The sequence below is a fragment of the Stegostoma tigrinum genome, chromosome 9 (genome assembly GCF_030684315.1).
Source record: "Stegostoma tigrinum isolate sSteTig4 chromosome 9, sSteTig4.hap1, whole genome shotgun sequence".
In the NCBI taxonomy this organism is placed as follows: Eukaryota; Metazoa; Chordata; class Chondrichthyes; order Orectolobiformes; family Stegostomatidae; genus Stegostoma; species Stegostoma tigrinum.
The window spans coordinates 28,136,279-28,156,298 of record NC_081362.1 but is presented as its reverse complement, the minus strand read 5'-3'; the positions used below and the strand labels follow the sequence as shown (position 1 = coordinate 28,156,298).

The window sequence follows — 20,020 nt, the reverse complement described above, 5'->3', positions numbered from 1 at the left end:
GGTTTAGAGAGAATGGGAGGAGGAGAAAGCTTTTCACTCAAAAGGTGGCTGGAATCTGGCACTCTGTACTTATAAAAAGGGTGGTAGGGGCATAACCCTCAAAATTGGAGGAGTATTTAGATGTTCACATGCAACATCCCAAGGATACAAGGCAATGGAGCAAGTGTTAGAAAATGGAATTAGAACAGTTTGGCAGTTGTTTTGACCAGCATGGATTTGATGGGGCAAAGGATCTTTTCCTGTACCACAGACCTCTATGACTAACACAAAAGTGTATATATATTTACTTTCATCAGCTGGATTTGAAACAAATTAAAACTTTGTCATGTGCATTACTATGTTAAATGAATTCACACTTCCCATGAAAACGCTTTCGCAAAATTTGTCAAAGGACACCTTAAAGGTATAACCGATTAAAATATATACTTGCGACATTAGTTTGTTGGAGTTTCAATGAACTGAGGGAAAAATGGTGGTACTTTACAAAAAAGATGCATTGTAAATAGCTTATAGTCCGATCACTATATACGTTAGAGTTTTGTTGCACACTGAAGAAATCTGATCTAACTATCTTCTGACAAACTGCATTTCAATCGTTATCGCAGTTTCACCTGTAGGTGAATGATGTCCAAAATGAGAAGCTGAAAGCTATCAAAGTCCTTTGACATTAACAAAATATCTATTGAATTGTGCACACAGACACTTCTCCCTTAACTAAATAAATTGAATATTCGTAAAATTAAAGCAAATCTGTAATCCAGTAATTACTGAAAAGGCACACATACAATAGAATAGGAAATGAGAACATTAGAAAATCTGACAATTACACATACAAAATCTTAGAAGAAATCTGAAAGTGACATTGGAAACTTAACAATTCATCATCTATATGGAATAAGAGAATGCATTCACTCTCCCCAACTTCTGCTATAGAATCTGGACTGAGCACAAGTGCGCTCTCTCTCTCTAGGATGGAGCGAGCACCCCCCACCCGCCTTGGGTCCTGGACGGAGAGAGGCCTTACCCCCCTGTTCACATTATCTTAGGTGAGAACATTAAATGCAAATGATACCCAATGCATTTAAGAAGTGATAATGATTTTCAAGACTCAAAACGACAAACATGCACTGCATGAATTAGGCTTACATTTACTCCTGACTCTTTAATTCAGCTCCAGTTAGAAATAGTACCTGCAAAGAGGCCCAGGCCTAGCCTGCTTTAATGTAGATGCAACTGAGATAAGCAAAGCAGGCTAGGCTTCAAGAGACCAGGCTTGTAGAAATACCTACTGTGGAATCTGTGACGGTAGGTAGGATCTGCAAGAATTAGGCAAATAGAATTCACTTTGATCTCTGCAATCTACATGGTGAGTGGTTGCCATACTATTCCAGAGACATGTATGAAAATAGATTGTGAATGTGACATCCGCCACTATATATTTGAGCACGCAGTGAGGGGTGTGTCTTGATTAAGAAACTTCCATGATAAAGGAAACCAACCTTGTGATACTCTGAACTCAAGTGTTTATTCAGTGAATGACTGCACTGTTTGGGTTTCTGGAAAGATCTGATGCAATGATCTCTTTAATCCTTCACCCTGCAGAACAATTTCACATCAACGAAGGGCAAAATATTGACAATTCAAATCAGAATAGAAAATAGCTAGGTGGTGTACCTCATGATGATAATTGTGGCATCTTCTGGTGCAAGGTGGACCTTTATATCTGTTCCAGCATTCCCTAAATTTTATAGTTTCCTTTAAGTTCAGGATGTAAGAATAAGCCAGTTTTTCCCCTGTTCCATATGTGTTGTAATCAAGTGAATATAGCATGCCGATCTATGCCTGAGATCAGACTTTGGGACAGATGTTATTTTAGCCTTTTAGCAATAGATTTAATCCTCCACATTGAATCAAATATGTTCTGCAGTTTAAAACATGGTCTGATATTTTCAGAACAGGGCAAACTGAAGATCATAGAATCCCTGTAGTGTGGAAACAGGCCCTTCAGCCCAAAAAGTCCACACCAACGCTCGGAGCATCCGACACAGACCCGTCCCCCTCTAGCCTAACTAATTTACACATCCCTGAACACTAAGGGCAATTTAGCATGGCGAATGCACCTAACCTGCACATCTTTGGACTGTGGGAGGAAACTGGAGCACTTGGAAGAAACCCACACAGACATGGGAAGAATGTGCAAACTCCATACAGACAGTTGCCAGAGGGTGGAATTGAACCCAGGTCCTTGGCGCTGTGAGGCAGCAGTGCTCATCACTGAGCTACCGTGCTGCCCCTTGACCAATTTGGAAAGCTTGGAAAAGCTGTAGTATTTACAAAATAACCAGTATACAAGAAGCCCAAAGAACAGACCAATCTTTAGTTACAGCCACAGGGAAATCATTCAGCTTCTGAACTGGTCAGAAATAAAATTGCAGCCACTGGAGGGAAGCTGGCTGGCTGAACCAGTGCCAACACTGCCCTCTAGTGCTAAGTGCCTTTCTTGCCTCTTTAAAGAAATCACACTTTGGGTTCAGAGTATCACAGTTCACCCATCACCAACCATGACCTTTTGTGGGGATGGAGCATTGGTATAATGTTTAAAGGCAAATACTTCCTATTTTTGCTTTTACAGATAGGTTTAATTGATGGGAAAGTATCATTCGCAACCAACAGAACCCAATCATGTCTTACCGTTACCACAGTGATTTTTAGAGCATTAAAGACTTTCATGAAATCTGTAAATTAGTTGTTACAGTTGACATTACAGAATTGGAATGCTTCAAAGCCTGATATGTCCTTTCCATAATAGTCTTCTGGAGGTAAACAGGGAATTACTGTCAAGAAACACAGTCAAATCATTTTATCCAATAAAACTTTCAAAACAGTTGGAAGCCACTTAAAATCTCTAACTTCATAAAAGGGCAACATAACTGCAACCTAAGATTTAACTCCTGCATATTTAGACTTCTTAAAACAGAATAGATAAATAGATAAAGGCAATGCTCCAATGAAGCCCACCTTTTGTCATATCCAAAAGGTTTGTTTTTAAGAGTAAAGGAATGGTGTCAACTGTTGTTTGCTACCACTCCAATGAAGTACCTGGACACATTTCACTGTTTCAATAGTATTATAGGAATATGAGCTACAATGTAGGCCCCTTGGACGTGTGAGGTAGCCTCTCCTGTTTTAAGCACATGCCTGATGAAATTCATGTTTTTAAAAGTAAGAGTAAAGAAGGCACAGATGAATCAATAAATGCTTTCTCATCAGCACTACAGTCATTAACCACTTGGCATCGAGTAGTTATTTCATGGAAGGCCTTGGAGAGAATATCAGGTGACTTGACTTAAAGGGTCAAGCTTTCAAACAATGATTTGCATTGTTTGCCTCCATGTACCCCATGTGAGCTAATGTAATCCAAGGTGACTGGTAGAGAAAAGTATTTTACTGTCAGAATATTTCTCCAGTAACACGTAGAAAAGATCTTTAGATAAACACATCTTCGAATGCAGTTGACATTTAAGTCAGAAGCCACACAACACCAAGTTTATAGTCCAACAGGTTGTTTGCAGTCACAAGCTTTCAGAACGCTGCTCCTTCCTCATCTGACAAAGCCTGTGATTTCAAATAAACTTGTTGGACTCTAACCTAGTATCATATGACTTTGACTCTGTACACCCCAGTTCAACACCAGTACCTTGATTTCATGGCTGACATTTAAGGCGACTAATCTTCAGCCTTTTTCAGAGAAGCATTCCATGTTCCATAGCCAGCAGTGTAACAAATAATTATGCAACGGATGGCAACCGTGATCCAGTGGAATTAAAGTAATCTCAAGCAAAATGGCATTCAACAAATTGCAAAAAAACTTTTTCTAGGCTAAATCCAAAACTGCCTACTGAAATTCTTTTCACCACAGTCCAATTGTGTTCAGGCAGAGCTCGTGCACATTGTAGAATAATTAAATTGATCAATTATGTTTGTTTTCCCAACTTTGAATCATTGCTATACTTTTCCAACTCAACCAATTAAAACAAAGACCAAATCGAGTTGCCACCCACACTTTTAGCGTCTGGAATCTTGCACAGAGTAGCACCCAATGAATCAAAATAGATAAGGCACTAAGTACCAAAGTTCACATTTGAGTGTTTGCCAGACTTCAGTACCCAGAAAAGAGACAGCAGGGCATAGCAACTAGCAGCTGCGAACCCAGTATCAGTATGTCGGCAATCATCAGAAAGCAGAACCCCAACAGGAACTGGTGGGGAGTGGGGGTGGAAGAGAAACACAGCAAGAGAGTGACAGAGAGACACAGAGACACACACACACATAGTGAAAGACAGAGACAGACAGACAAAAAAAATGGGAAGGAGGGGACAGCAGGAGTCCAGGAGGTGGAGACAGCTTTTGGGGGGGGGGGGGGGGGGGGGGGGGGGAAGAGTTGTGAGGGAGACAGCGCTCTCACTTGCGAGAGAGCGCGCAAGAGAAAAGCAGGGAGGAAGGGAGAGACCAAGAGTGGGAGATGGAGGGTAAGCAGGAGGATGATGATGATCCAGGCAGAAAAAGATAGTGAAGTACAACCCAATGGCATAGAACTCACCCGGAAGTTATCAGGGGAGGTCAAGTGAAACTTTTGCCTAATCTCTTCAGGAGCACCTGCGCACAGCCTATAAAATATATGATAATTTCTTTCTTCCATGCTCTGCGTACAGATTCGGGATTTTTCCAAAAGGTAATGAGATACAAAACCTCCAACGACAGCATTCTGCATGGGGGAAGAAAACAACAAGACAAGGAGATAGTTTGGGAACGCGAGTGCCATTTCACAACAGTAAACAATTTTTAAAAAATGCTTCAAAAAGGTACCTTCTCGTTGAAATGAATTTCTACAAATTTTCCAAATCGGCTACTATTGTTATTTCGGACAGTTTTGGCATTTCCAAAAGCCTCAAGTAAGGGGTTAGCTGTTTTGGAAATAAATGTTAAAAATGAGTTTCTCTACTTTCTAGAGTTAAAGATTGATCCAGCAGAGAGGACCATGCAGGCCATGCTGGGATAAAGGAACATCAAACCATTTGACAACATCTTTCTCATTGGTTTACACTAGTCAGTTTCACAAATTATTTCTCATTACTGATGAGCAAAATGCCTGTGCACCTCAGAAAAATAGTGCAAAATATAAAGCGCCATCCTTGGTGAAGCCATTTGTCCAAACCATGCAATTTCAGCCTCAGGGTGATAGCCTTTTTGTGAGCAGGACCTGAATTACACAAATGGAATTTCACAGCAATCTAAAACAACTTTAGGCATTTTGGGTAGATTGCTTAAAATTCCCTTTTTGTGCCTTTTTATTGCCCGGAAAGTCTTGCTATTACTGGCATAAATAAACAGAACAATCCATCCCAGGCACTTAAACGCCTTCCAAACCGATAACTCCTTGTTTTTCATTAAAAGGCTAGTGAGTCAGTCTTCATTATTTTTTGATTGCATGCATGTACATGTACATTTCCTAGTAACTGTGTACCTTCTACAATCCTTTCATCGATGTCTTGACCTGTACCATATGATTCTGTCAAGTACCTGCAGAATGGAACCAGGAATAAAATAAATGAATGCTTCTTTGCAATATCTGGAAAATGTCAGGAACAGAGAAAGGTGCAGGTAGTTCTTGCAAATATTCTGCTAAAGCCACAGACAGTGCCACAATGAACAGGACTCAAATGTGATATTCATCGCAAGAAAGAGAGATGGTGGGGTAGGGGGACTCCATGAGGCTTAGTGTGGGTAGCAGTATGGATAAGGACAAGCATGGCAGGGCTTAAAAGGGGATTGGGGGAGGCAAAAGAGAGTACCAGGAATGGGAAGGGAGTGCACGGCATGAGAGATTTGTACATACCGAAGAACAAACTTGGTATTTTCTGTTTTTCCAGCACCCGATTCCCCGGAAACAATAATGGACTGGCTTAGTTTATGCACCTTCATGTCACGATAAGCTTTGTCAGCTAAGAATGGGATCAAAGAAAGACACAGCGTTAAATACATGAGCATCACTTCAATGATTATTTATCACAAAGGTTACCAATTCCTCAGAATATCACATTTCAATGAATTATTTTGATCAATTAAAAATAAAATATTGAATTGTGCAAAATTCGTGAAGAATAAGCTCTTTTCAGAAATATAATTTTAAATCTCATTTTTAAAGCTCATCCAAAAACAATTTATTGGCAAAATAGAATGCAACTTGGACCATTTCAACTGCAAAGAAGTTAGTTTTGTAGAAGACTTGATTTTAAAAGCGAGAACGCGATACGGCGAGAACGCGATACGGCGAGAACGCGATACGGCGAGAACGCGATACGGCGAGAACGCGATACGGCGAGAACGCGATACGGGCCCCACAATCCAAGAATTGTTTTGTAACCTCCAGAACTTGGCTGGATCATTAAATAAGCAAGCAGAGAGAACAAATGAGGAATGAGTTAATCCCCAATTACCTTTAAAATACAGAAATGGGAACAAAATTAAAGCACTGCATTCTTTCATCAAAGAATTTAACATATGGCTGCCAGATGATGTTACACCTCAACGACACTGCATCTTTTTATTTCATACAATACTCCATTATTCTTCAAAACTGAGTATTTTGCACGAAAAGTTGGAGGAAACTTACATCAGCACACTGCACAAGCGATAGGTTTCAATGCTAACGTGTGACCAGGTATTACATCAAATTACTCACCAATAGCATAGACATGTGGTGCCAGTGTGCCCAAGGACTTCCCTTTGTACTTCTTAATAGTCTCTGATGAATACAGTTTTGGTATATCAAAGTATGGGTTCACTGCTATTAGAATGTTGGCTACAAAAGTCTGCAAAGACAACACAGAATAAGGCACATGAACTAAATTGAAAAAGCACTCAAACATTGATTTTCAACTCTAAGGACTCAACAATGATTCTAGCTGGTCTTCGTTTGTCAAAACTCAAGCTAGAATTACAATTTTATGACATTTGAAACAAGAGAGATTCAAAATTCCCAAAAACCGGCCATACTGGAATAAGGCGGCACAGTGGCTCAGCAGTTAGCACTGCAGCCTCACAGCACCAGGAACCCAGGTTCAATTCTACTTTCATTCAACTGTCTGTGTGGAGTTTGCACATTCTTCCAGTGTCTGCATGGGTTTCCTCTGGGTGCTCTGGTTTCTTCCCACAGTCCAAACAGGTACTGGCTGGGTGGATTGGCCATACTAAATTGCCTGTAGTGTTTAGGGATGTGTAGCTTAGGTGGGTTATAGGAGGATGGGTCTGGGTGGGATGTTCTGAGGTTCGGTGTGGACTTGTTGGGCTGAAGGGCCTGTTTCCACACTGTAGGGATTCTGTGAATCTATGATACAAAGGAAAGCCAGTTAATTGAATCCCAATCTCTCAATATTACAAAAGGAAATACCTCCAACTTTTAGTTTTTTCAGTTTTACAACAAACATCTGCCATTCCTCCATCTCCATTTGTTACCATGTTATACTATTAGCTAAAGATCCCAGCGTGCAAGACATTTTCTGTAGAGCTCCCCATGCGGTAAGTAAATCGGGAGTGATGCCCTCAGCAACATTACTTGTTGACAGTCACTTAAGTTTATTTCTATGTATCATTCAACAGAGATCCTACACAAAATGCCTGTCTCCAAACACTTTCAAACCATAGATTTAGAATAAAATATTGTACAAACAGCATTATACAAACAGTGGTTCAACAGTATGGAAAATCAATCTTCATAACATACAGTAGAACGAATTCACCGTTAAGTGACCATGTTTGTCTATTGTCTGTATTCATAAAACAGGAACAATGGTGATGGGAAACAAAACCAGAAATAGCTGGGAGAAACTCAGCAGGTCTGTCAGCATCTATGAAGGGAAAGCACAGTCAATGTCTTGGGTTCAGTGACCCTTCTTCAGAACTATGGAGATGAAGTTGGAGTTACAGAACAATGGAAATACAGTTGGAGTTACAGCAGTTACAGAAAGAGAATCTAAAGGATGGAAACAAAGATTGATTAAAAAGGTGTAAAAACAGGAGATACAAGGTGGAAATAAAAATCAAATTTAATTTAGATTCCAGAAATGTTAAAAATTACCATTTGCCAGGATGATACTGAACTCTCAGTAAATTTAAATGATCTTTCTTTCTCATCTGAAATATTTTAGTGTTGCATAATGAGGTATCAAATTATTAAAAAGGTGCACATGCTATTAATTCTGAGTTCTGGTTAGACTACGTCTTCTCGGAACACCAGTTTGTTAGCAAAGCGCAGAGTGGATTAGAAAGACCCAATCCATTCCTAGTGTGATCAGTAATTGGGGGCATAAATTTACTATGATTGGTGTCAGGATGAGCAGGGAATTTAAGAGTGATTCTCTCGCTCAGCACATGATGACAGTCTAGTTCAGTCTGCATGCAGACAAAAAACTTTTTTCACATTTAAATAAACACTCAGACATGCACTTGTGGTGCTATAATCTCCAAGGCCTCAGACCAGGAGCTAGAAAGTGAGATTGGAATGACTATTTCCTGGCAGGAACAGATGTATGATAGGTCAAATAGCCTCCTCCTTTGCTACAAGTTTTACCCGTTTTCATGTATTTAGCAATGTGCAAATCAAGCAATAAAATCAAAAAAAGGAACAGAGAGTCTGTGAGAAGCAAATCTCCAGAACCTGATCAATTCACACTGCTCCTTTAATACTAAATGTTATCTCTCCCCTAATCCCGGTTATTCTTAATTTTTTTCCTCATTTTTCATTAATTGGGAATTTCACAATACAAATCAGGTAATTAATAACAACAGCATCCTCCCATAGTTTAATTGATTATGTAATATAAAAATCACTTAGGCCTTAAAGGAATATTTTAAACAATCCAATGTCTACTCAAATAGCTTAGAATTTAATATCACTTTGACAAATGACAAATAGAAACTTTTAAACGCTTCAAATTTATATTTTCCACTTTCCTATCTTTAGTCCCTCTTAATCTTTTTTTTCCCCCTTCGTTGGATTATTTTTCTGTTAGTGATTAGACTTAGCTCATCTCCCATCTCCACTGTTCCTGTTTTGTTCGAAATCCTTAAGACTCGTTGATTAATAAGATCACGGCTGATTCTGTCATTCATTGAGACTCTAGGTGCCCTATCATACTCAATGCCTCTATCAATTTACACCTCAAAATGAGATATGTTTAAGACTGGATTCAAGCTGGAAGATGCACAAGTAGTGTCTACTGGTTTACACTCCAAAAGCAAGATTTGAGCCGAGCACAAAATTCAATCCAACTGCCAACAGCGATGACCAAAGATGGTTTTAAGTTTAGGGTGAATCACAAACCAAGGTGGATTAAGATAGAAAATTCACAGCATATCATTTCAGCATATTATTTTCAGGTAGTAGACTGGCGGGATCAAGTTCAAGTGTGGTGTCGTTTTTTTTAAGTTCTCTCTGTAATCAAACTCAGTACAACTTGGCACACTTCCATAATATTCAAACATCCTCTCCTCCACCCAAAAATTCCTTTTCTACCAGTATGTGGATAGATTTCATAATTATTCAGACTAAAGTGGTAGTTCAGTGTATCTCAGGACTTTAAGAGCCAGACGTCAGTACAATGTGGCTGCTTTGAAGCTTGACTCCCAAATTAAACATTTGTTCATACAAGCTGCATCACTCACAATTAAACAGACATGATTATATACATGTCAGTTGTCATAAAATTTCATCTAATTGTTATTTTTAATAGCTGTATAAAATAGAAGCAGTTATTGGTTGTTGCTTCACCTTCCAAAAAACATACACTAAATTGTGACTGGTCGAGTAATAGGGCTGAATAATCAGTATATTACTCCCATCACTGTTGTAACATCCTCTGCCTGAAGTTGCCAGCATCACGTTACCTGTTTTTAGCCTATTGATGCACTTCACATGACATCAGGTACCTGAAGATGCTGCACTCAGCAAAAGCTAGAGACGTTGCTAAAATTCCATAACTAGAACAGAAAAACTATTCTAGAAATATCTATGTCTCTAGCCAATCTGTTCCAGTACAATTATAACACTGGAATCTATCCAACAATGTTGAAAATCACCCAGTGTGGCCAGAACACAAAGTAGAACAAATCCAACCTGGCCAAATAACATCTTATCAGGTATTCTGTCAAATTGATGGAAAAAATTATCAAAGTACCATCAAACAGCACCTGGTCAGCAACAACCTGCTCACTGATGCTCAATTTTGGTTCTGCCAGGGTCACTCAGCTCCTGGCCTCATAGCAGCTTTGGTCCAGACACGGACAAAAGTATTGAACTCCAGCAGTGAAATGAAAGTGACTGCCACTGACATTAAACAGCCTAACAAAGCTGGAGTCAATGGCAATTGGGGAGGGGGGTGTTGGAGTCATGCCTGGCATAAAGGAAGATCGCTACACTTTTTGTAAATCTCAAGTCCAGGACGGCTCTGGGCAATGCCCTAGACTTAACCATCTTCAACTGCTTCAATGACCTCCACCACCGCCACTCCATAAGTTTGGAAATAGGGGCATTCGCTGTTAATTTTGCAATGTTCAACACTATTCATTGCTCTTCAGATACTGGGGCAGGCCATGCCCAAATGTAGCAAGATCAGACTTCGGCTGACGAGAATAACCATCACCAATTCACCCCACTATCTACATCTTGGCGGGGGGGTGGTTACCATGGAATTTGAAACAGACTTGAAGCACACATTAATACGACAGCTACAAGGGCAGGGTACAGTCTTGGAATTTTGTGTGCGCAATAAACTTCATCTCAAAAATAAAAACCAAAAGAACTGCCGATGCTGTAAATCAGGAACGAAACCAAAGTTGCTGGAAAAGTTAAGCAGGTCTGGCAGCATCTGTGAAGGAGAAAACAGAGTTAATGTTTCGGATCAGTGACCCTTCCTCAGAACTGGTGGTGGCTGGGAAAACATCAGTTTATATGCAGAAAATAGGGAGGTGGCTGAGGTATGGAGTGAGAGAGAGGATAGAGCCCCAAAGAGAGAAAAAGACAGTTGGACAGACAAAGGAGTTGCTAACGATCAGGTCGGGAGGGTGAATAGTTGTTCATGGGAACCGTTAGTGACTAATAGTAGGGGGTGCGTAATGGCAGCTATGTGGTAACTAGGCCATGGGAGAGTTTAGGCCCTAAAATTACTGAACGCAATATTGAGGCTGGAGGGCTGTAGGGCTGTAGGGTCCCCAAAGCGGAAAAGGAGGTGTTGTTCCTCCAGCTTGCGTTGGGCTTCACTGGAACATCGCAGCAATCCGGAGACAGGGATGTTGGCCAAGGAGCAAGGCGGTGCATTGAAGTGGCAGGCAACAGGTAGCTACACTTGCAAAAAAAGACCCTGAACTACCTGTTGCCTGTCACTTCAATGCACCGCCTTGCTCCTTGGCCAACATCCCTGTCTCCGGATTGCTGCGATGTTCCAGTGAAGCCCAACGCAAGCTGGAGGAACAACATCTCATTTTCCACTTGGGAACCCTACAGCCCTCCGGACTCAATACAGAGTTCAATAATTTTAGGGCCTAAACTCTCCCATGGCCCAAACCCCCCACCCCACACACCACACACCAGGCCTTGTTACCACATAGCCTGCCACTACACACCCCATGTTGTTAGTCACTAACAGTCCCCATTAACAACTAATCACCCTCCCAGCCTGATCATTAGCAACTCCCTTGTTGTCCAAAGGACACTCACTCTCTCTTTGGGCTCTATCCTATCCTTTACTCCCTACCCCACCCACCTCCCTATTTTCTGCATATAAACAGACATTTTCCCATTCACCATCTGTTCTGAGGAAGGGTCATCAGACCCTAAACGTTAACTGTCTTCTCCCCCACAGATGCTGCCAGACCTGCTGAGCTTTTCCAGCAACTTTGTTTTTGCTTATCTCTTCAAAGCCTGTTTTCCATCTCCACTAAGTGTGATAGAATACTTCCCACTTGCCTGGATTCAGCCCCAACAACTGTCTAGATCTGAAGAGGGAGCGAGAGAAACAAAGATTTTCATGGGTGAAATAAAAGAGTTAATAAAAGAAATTGGCATTGAATGCAGTGGCTTCAGAAAATACAGCTTTTTTTCCCCCTCCCATGTAAAATGCAATTTATCTTTAAATTAACATTAAACCACCTCCAGCAAACTTTAGCTCACTTGAATGAGTTTTCAGGGAAATTGATCAGGACATATTTCATCAGCCAAAAGGTCACTGCTGCCAACATTGCCCCTCCTGTAAGTTAAAACATCGAACATCTTTTGCACAGCCACATTTGACCGAAAACTCAAGAGTAAACATTTTAATGTTGTAACTGTGCCTCAAAGCAACATACAAGATTCAACATTAAAATGTTTACTGCAAGTTTTAAGATTTTAAAACCAGATGTGAGTGCTAATTATCTGCTATTGAAGAGAAACACACTCAGCTCCTAAGAATAATTTGTGACTAGCTTGCTTCTTAACCTCAAAAGAACATTTTATCCTTCAATACATATTTAAACAGAAAGACATATTCACACGTCCAGTTAAATGGCCCAGTCTAAGTGTTGCCCACTGATGACTGGAAACTGGAATTAAAGTTATACGAAAGGACCACATGACTGAATACATATGGGGCCAGAGATGATGCATTATGTATAGGAGCTGAAGGATGGATTTCCTGTGCTCTACAGATTTGTTTTAGGTCAGTGTAGGCAGGAAGGGACTTTGATGTCATTTCAAGAAGCCCATCTAAGCAACATTACGCCAAACAAGAAACTTAAATGAATTCCTCTTGATAAAGGGATTTATTGAGGCTGTAACGTAAAAGCAGCCACTGTCTGTATTTCAAGTAAGAGAGATGAATTATAGGGGCAACAAGCCTTTTTGTAATCTAGCAATTACAGAAGTATGATGCACAAATACAGACTAGTTACAGTATATACAAAGCATTCAGCAGCTTTGAAGACTTGGCCTATGTTGCAGCATTTGTGGGTGAGATTCAGTAGAGAAAGCAGTGATCCTAGTTCTGGCACCTCAACTTAGGAAAATTACCAGTAAAGTAATAGGACAGGGTAAGTGAACAGGCCTTAAAAATTCAAGACAAACACAAATTGCTGGAAAAGCTCAGCCAGCCTGGCAGCATCTGTACAGGGAAAGCAGAGTTAATACTTTGAGCACAGTGACTCACCTTCAGAACTTCGGTTTGTTTTTGTTTGTGCCTTACAATTCACTGAACACGATGGGATGCATCCTAGAATTTAACAGTTATCTAATCAGTTGTTGGGTGCATCAGTTTGTCCCTCAGAATTCCCAAACCTCTTTAACAGATACTTCGAAATTAGTATCAACAACTTCACAATTCAAGAAGGAAAGAGACGATACAGCAAAATATCAGTTAGTTTGGGAAATGGTAGACCTATCAGAGTATGGTAAAAAAGTAGTTGGAAAATCTCAAATTGAGTAGCCTGAGCCAGCATATATTTATGAAAGGGAGCTAACATTTGATAATTCTGTTGAGTTTTTTTAGATTGCAACTAGTAAGGAGGAAAAGAGGAAATCAGCAGATGCAGACTGGGTGGGTTTTCAAAAATGATAATATCGTAAGTTGCCACAAGAGGTCATTATACAAAGTTTGAGCTCAAAGGAATATAGTTAACATATCCATCAACAAAAATAGAAATTGCTGGACAAACTCAGATGTGGCAGCATTTGTAGACAGGAAGCAGAGTTAATGTTTCAAGTCCAGTGACTCCTCTCTCCAACAGTTATCTTATCAGCAGGTTTTAAAGATTGGTTAAACAGAAAGTAGGATTAATCAGTTCTGCTCTGTGTTAGCAGTCAATAATTGCTGGAGGACTAAGGGAGGATCAGTACTCGGGCCTCAGCTGTTTACACTGTCGCGATGGCTTAGACAAGGGGGCCAACTGAAATAAATTTAAGTCTGATGTTACAAATTTAGATTGGAAAGTGAGCCGTGCAGAGAAGCGAGGACCACGAGGATATTTAAAACAGTGAACGGGTAATATCAGGGTAGAGAAGTAATGTGGAATTTCAATTTTGGAAGGAAAATCAGAAAAGCAGAATACTATTAAATGGTGAAAGGCTGGGAAATGTTGATATTCAGAATGACCTGCGTATCCTTGTAGATTACTCAATGTTAACATGTAAGCATAGTGACTAGCAAAGCAAATTATTATTGTACGGGTAATCCTCACCACCTACCACCATGTTATAAGAAGCAGTCTGTGCTGATGATCACCATACAGGTTAGCCTCCATCATCCTCTTACAGTAGGCACCTACAGAATCCATTACATCCAGTATGATCAAGGAAAACAAGGTGCAATTTATTCAGCATTAGCAGGAACAAGCTGTACCAACACGATACACATCATTATAAAGATGAGGATAATTTGAATGGTACATATTACTCCAAGATCCTGAACTGCTCTCCTACCAGGTGCAAATGACTTCATCCTAATAGACAATGCTTAACATATTCCTCAACATATCAACTATCGAAGAAATGCAACACTGGTTCAACAGACTGATTCCTGGAATGAGGGAATTATTAGAAGAGTGTTTTTATTTTGTCCTGGAAGTTAGAAGAGAAGATGATCTCAAAAACACACATAGATTTTAAGTTCCTTGACAAAATGGAAGCAGCACAAACGTTTCCCCTGTTTAGGGATCCAGAAGAAGGGGTCAGCTATTTAAGACCAAAAGGAGGAGAAATTTCCTCAAAATACTGTGAACCTTTGCAATTCTCTATTCCAAATGGTAGTACATGCTAAGTCTTTAAAAATAGTGCAGGGATCAATACATTTTAGGATCTGGAAACACAGCTGGAGTTGAGATTAAAAATAAAAATCAGCAACAAATCACATTGAATGGTGAAGCAGGCTGAAAATACCTCATGGGTTATTACTGCTTTTTGTTTTAAAATTTTAAAAAATAGGCATGTACTCATCCTCTTTAGACTAAGAAAACCTAACCAAAGAACAGAGAAATCCTGGGAATTTATGGGAAAGCCTGGTTCTCTATAGGCTTGAAGTTTCTCTTCCCTCCACAACACTCATGTCCCAGTTCAGTTTCCATTTGAAGTCTTCCACTGCATTGGAGTTGCAGTTGCCCTCCTACCCCATTTCCAGATCATCTCAGTGTCTCCAGGAGTCAACTATCCGTCTCCCCCAGAAAAACTGCTGGCTACGAAAGTACTGACATATCTTGTCATGCAAGGCTCCCTTCTCCTCCACATACCTTAACCGCCTGCTCATTCCCCACATCCATTGGCAAATTATTGGCACATTAAACCTTGGCACCAATCAAGTTATAAAAGGCACCAGCTAAGGTGCAAAGGGGGTCTTTACACTTAGTTCTTGGGAGTCAGCTAACTCAGTTGGCTGGAGCGCTGGTTTACGATGCAGAGCAATACACTCCGCACTGGATCACTTTCAACACCAGCTGAGCCCACCACAAAGTTCCTGCTTTCTCAACATTGCCCGGTGACCCTCAGGTTAAACTCACCATCAGTGGTCTTTCTCTAATGAGACTGTTGCCCTATAGTCCTCAGGGGCTTTGGTGGCTTTACTATTAAGGTTGCCAATTAAAGAAGAACTCATGGATTTGTGGGTAGTAGCACGCGGAAACCGGAAGGATAAAATGGATAATTTGATAATTTTTATGTTAGAAAAATAACAGTGGAGTGTCACAGGGATCAGTGCTGGGCCTCAGTTAGAGTCTACATTAATGGCTTGGGTGAATATGCAAGTCCACTGTAGTTAAATTTGATGATGATCTAAAGATAGGTAGAAAGCAGTGAGGACGATCCCAAAAAGTATAAATTGGTCCACTGTGCAAGACAAATTTTGATAGATGGACTATAATGTAGGAAAACATGAGGTTATCCACTTTGGCGAGAAATTTTTAAAAAAGCAGTATTTTTAAATGAAGGGAGACTGTAAAAGATTGACACAGAACATTTGGGTAGCCTCATACAAGAAGCACAAAATGTTAGGCATGCAGGTACAGAATGCGATTAAGCAACACAAATGCAGAGTAGGCCTGCATTGCAAAAGATGCACAGCATTGAAGTTGGGAACACTGGCCAAAACTTCAGGGCATTCACGAAGCTACACCTGGAGTACTCTGTACAAACTTGGGCTCCATATTTGAGGAGGAATAGATCATTTTAATCCAGTTGTTCAGATATGCTGGGACACATCTTTGGTGCAGGTGAGACTTGAATTCTGTTCTCCTGCTGATACTTAACACACAGTAAGTCAGGACAAGGTTCACTCAGTTCATTCTTGGGATGAGGTGGTTATTTTATGAAGACAGGATGAGCAAGTTAGGCCTCATTCAATAAAGAACAATGAAAGATGACCTTATTCAAACAAGGTTCTAAAGGATCTTGACAGGATAGGTGACAAAGGGTTCCTCCTGATTAGGGAATTCCAAAATGATGGGACATCTTCAAGATTCATTTCCATCCTGGATGGAAAATAAAGAGTATTTTAATTCTCTCACACTGCTGTTCATCATTAAATCACCAACCCAGAGATCAAATCAATGGCTATTTTCAAGGCTGAGTTAGACAGATGTCTATCTAGAAGGGACAGATGGTTTATGGAGGTCAGATGATGAAACTGCAGTTCAGGCCACAATTAGAAGTGACATGAAATTATTGGAATATACCACGTGACAAACTGATGGACTCCTGTTTTGGCTTCTTACATTTAGTGACAAGAGGGAGGGTAGGTTGGGGAGTGGCTGAGGTGGGGAAGGAGTGACAAAAACACTTCAGAGGAACTACTTCCGAAAAAAAAAAGAAAATCATTGATATGTGTTTGCCATTGACTTGGTCAAATGTTATTGTTCATTGCAATTGTCGAGGGTATTAATGGACCCTCTTGAGTTTCAGAGTGAATAACTGTTTTTGCATTCATCTGGTGCTATATGTTTTTTTAAAAGCTGCTAGTATGGCCAAGTTTCTAAGTAAAAACTTAGAATTGATTTCCTTGAAATGTGTCTAAAATGTGAAATTAACTGAAATATTAGGAGGTAATAAGGAGGTGCCACAAACAAACAAGTTGTACACAATTTCAAATTTGCTGCTTATGACAGACAAGAGGGCTTAGACCTTTGAAGAAAATAAAAATGAGCTAAAAAACAAAGAGGCCGATTAACAAAAACATGATTAGACAGAGTCAACAACAAAAACAAAGTAGCTGGAAAAGCTCAGCAGGTCTGGCAGCATCTGTGGAGAGCAAGCAGAGTTAATGTTTCAGGTCTGGTGACCCTTCCTCAGCTCAGGTCTCACATTTATCTGTATTAAATTCTATTGTCCATGAACAGAGCAAAACAATGGTAGACTGCTCAGAGTGGAGAAAACCCTAAGGATATGTCTGAATAGACAGCGGCCCATTTCGGCAGAATTCTGCGCAAAATTATCAGGTTTCGGATCTGAAGTACAAAATTGTTGGGAATGGTGCAGAGAGAGTCAGGTAAAAACAGACTCCCAAACTAAGTAAGGCTACAGTGATAGCCAGATGTCTTTACAAGCATAAAGGCAGAGAAGTTGGAAACATAAACCTTAAAGAGGAGCTAGGGAATGTAAAGGGCAGAATCAAGCAAATGCAAGCCAAAATTCAAGAGACCTAACAAAGGAAACAGGTGAATTTGCTGCACATGGGATAGTTTCAGGGTCAGGAAGAAAAGGTTTCCCAAGGGGAACAATGAGGGCTCAAGGCTCATGCTGTTTCCCAAGAAGTTGTGAGCAAAGTAGCAAGAAATCAGGGAGAAGGTAGGGCCGATCAGGGATAGTGTAGGGAACTTGTGCGTGGAGTCTGAGCAGATAGGGGAAGCCCTAAATGAGTTTTTTGCTTCGGTTTTCATTAAGGAAAGGGACCTTGTTGTGAATGAGAACTTTGAGGAGCACAAAAACAGGCTTGAACAGATCAAGATTGAGTAAGTTGATGTGCTGGAAATTTTGGCAAACATTAAGATTGATAAATCCCCAGGACCAGATCAGGTTTATCCTAGGTTGCTCTGGGAAGCGAGAAAGGAGGTTGCTATGCCGCTGGCGAAGATCTTTGCTTCCTCACTCTCCACGGGAGTCGTACCGGAAGATTGCAGGGAGGCAAATGTTATTCCTCTTTTCAAGAAAGGGAATAGGGAAATCCCTGGAAATTACAGACCAGTCAGTCTTACGTCTGTGGTCAGCAAGGTTTTGGAAAGAATTCTAAGGGATAGGAATTATGACTATTTGGAAAAGCATAGTGTGATTAAAGGGAGTCAGCATGACTTTGTGAGGGGCAGATCATGCCTTACAAATCTTATTGAGTTCTTTGAGGAAGTCACGAGACAGGTCGACAAGGGTCGAGCAGTGGATGTGGTGTACATGGACTTCAACAAGGCATTTGATAAGGTTCCCCACGGCAGGCTCATTCATAAAGTCAGGAGGTATGGGATACAGGGAGATTTGGCTGTCTGGATTCAGAATTGGTTGGCTGGCAGGAGGCAGAGAGTGGTTGTAGATGGTAAGTATTCTGCCTGGAGGTCAGTGCTGAGTGGTGTCCCGCAGGGCTCTGCTCTTGGGCCTCTGCTCTTTGTAGTTTTTATAAATGACTTGGATGAGGAGGTTGAGGGGTGGGTTATTATGTTTGCTGATGACATAAAGGTTGGAGGTGCCATTGATAGTATCGAGGGCTATTGCAGGCTTCAGCGAGACATTGACAGTATGCAGAGCTGGACTGAGAAATAGCAGATGGAGTTCAACCTGGATAAATGCGAAGTGATGCGTTTTGGAAGGTCGAACTTAAATGCTGAATATAAGATTAAAGGCAGGATTCTCGGCAGTGTGGAGGAACAGCAGGATCTTGGTGTTCAAGTGCATAGTTCCCTCAAAGTTGCCATCCAGGTGGATAAGGTTGTTAAGAAAGCATGTGGTGTTCTTGCTTTCATTAACAGGAGGATCGAATTTAAGAGCCATGAGGTTATGCTGCAGTTCTACAAAACCCTGGTGAGAACACACTTGGAATATTGTGTCCAGTTCTGGTTGCCCTATTGTAGGAAAGATGAGGCGGCTTTGGAGAGGGTGCAAAGGAGTTTTACCAGGATGCTGCCTGGACTGGAGGGTTTGTCTTACGAGGAGAGGTTGACTGAGCTTGGACTTTTCTCTCTGGAGAGAGGGAGGAAGAGAGGCGACCTGATCGAGGTGTACAAGGTAATGAGAGGCATGGATAGAGTCGATAGCCAGAGACTTTTCCCCAGGGCAGGATTGGCTGCCACAAGGGGTCATAGTTTTAAGGTGTTAAGAGGAAGGTATAGAGGAGATGTCAGAGGGAGGTTCTTCACGCAGAGAGTTGAGAGCGCATGGAATAGTTTACCAGTGGTAGTCGTGGAAGCGGAGTCATTAGTGACATTTAAGTGACTGCTGGACATGCACATGGGTAGTGAATTGAGGGGAATGTAGGTTAGGTTATTTTATTTTTGGATTAGGATTATTCCATGGCACAACATCATGGGCCGAAGGGCCTGTACTGTGCTGTACTTTTCTATGTTCTATGTTCTAAAATGTAGTGATTTGCAGTCAGCAGTCACAGCACTAAGCAAGTAGAACAAGAGTAAAGTTCAAAGTGCCTTAAGATCAATAAGATTCAAGTCCAAAGAAAGTGTGATGAGCACCTATAGGCCTACAGGGGCAAAAGAGAAGTGCTAAACCATGAGGTGGGCTGGGACATAGAGGAGGAAACACATTGGATGTTTTTCAGCATACAAGAATGGGAATCCCTTACAGCTTCAGTACCCTCTCAGTATGCCCAGCCCTGCTTCCTCTCCCTAAAACTTGAACCCCAGACAACCACAGAACCCCATTCTATCCTGATGAACACACTAATCACCAGTTGCCAAAATAGGCAAGGGGCTGCTAATATCAACCACAGCATATCATTCAGAGTAGTATAACTGA

At 40.8% G+C, this 20,020-nt stretch overlaps 1 protein-coding gene across 10 annotated transcripts in view; it reads right to left on the bottom strand.

The window, feature by feature from the left end:
* Positions 1 to 20,020, bottom strand: part of LOC125454586 (unconventional myosin-VI) — a 224,848-nt gene that overhangs the window by 90,420 nt on the left and 114,408 nt on the right. For all 10 annotated transcript variants that reach the window (XR_009446140.1, XM_048535510.2, XM_059648454.1 and 7 more), the window contains 5 exons: positions 6,743 to 6,872; positions 5,897 to 6,002; positions 5,525 to 5,580; positions 4,867 to 4,964; positions 4,601 to 4,765 (listed from right to left, as the gene is read on the bottom strand). Coding sequence is in view for 9 of the 10 variants with exons in the window: in XM_048535510.2 (XP_048391467.1) it covers positions 4,601 to 4,765; positions 4,867 to 4,964; positions 5,525 to 5,580; positions 5,897 to 6,002; positions 6,743 to 6,872 (555 nt within the window). In the remaining variant the exon portion in view is untranslated. The remainder of the gene's footprint in view (positions 1 to 4,600; positions 4,766 to 4,866; positions 4,965 to 5,524; positions 5,581 to 5,896; positions 6,003 to 6,742; positions 6,873 to 20,020) is intronic.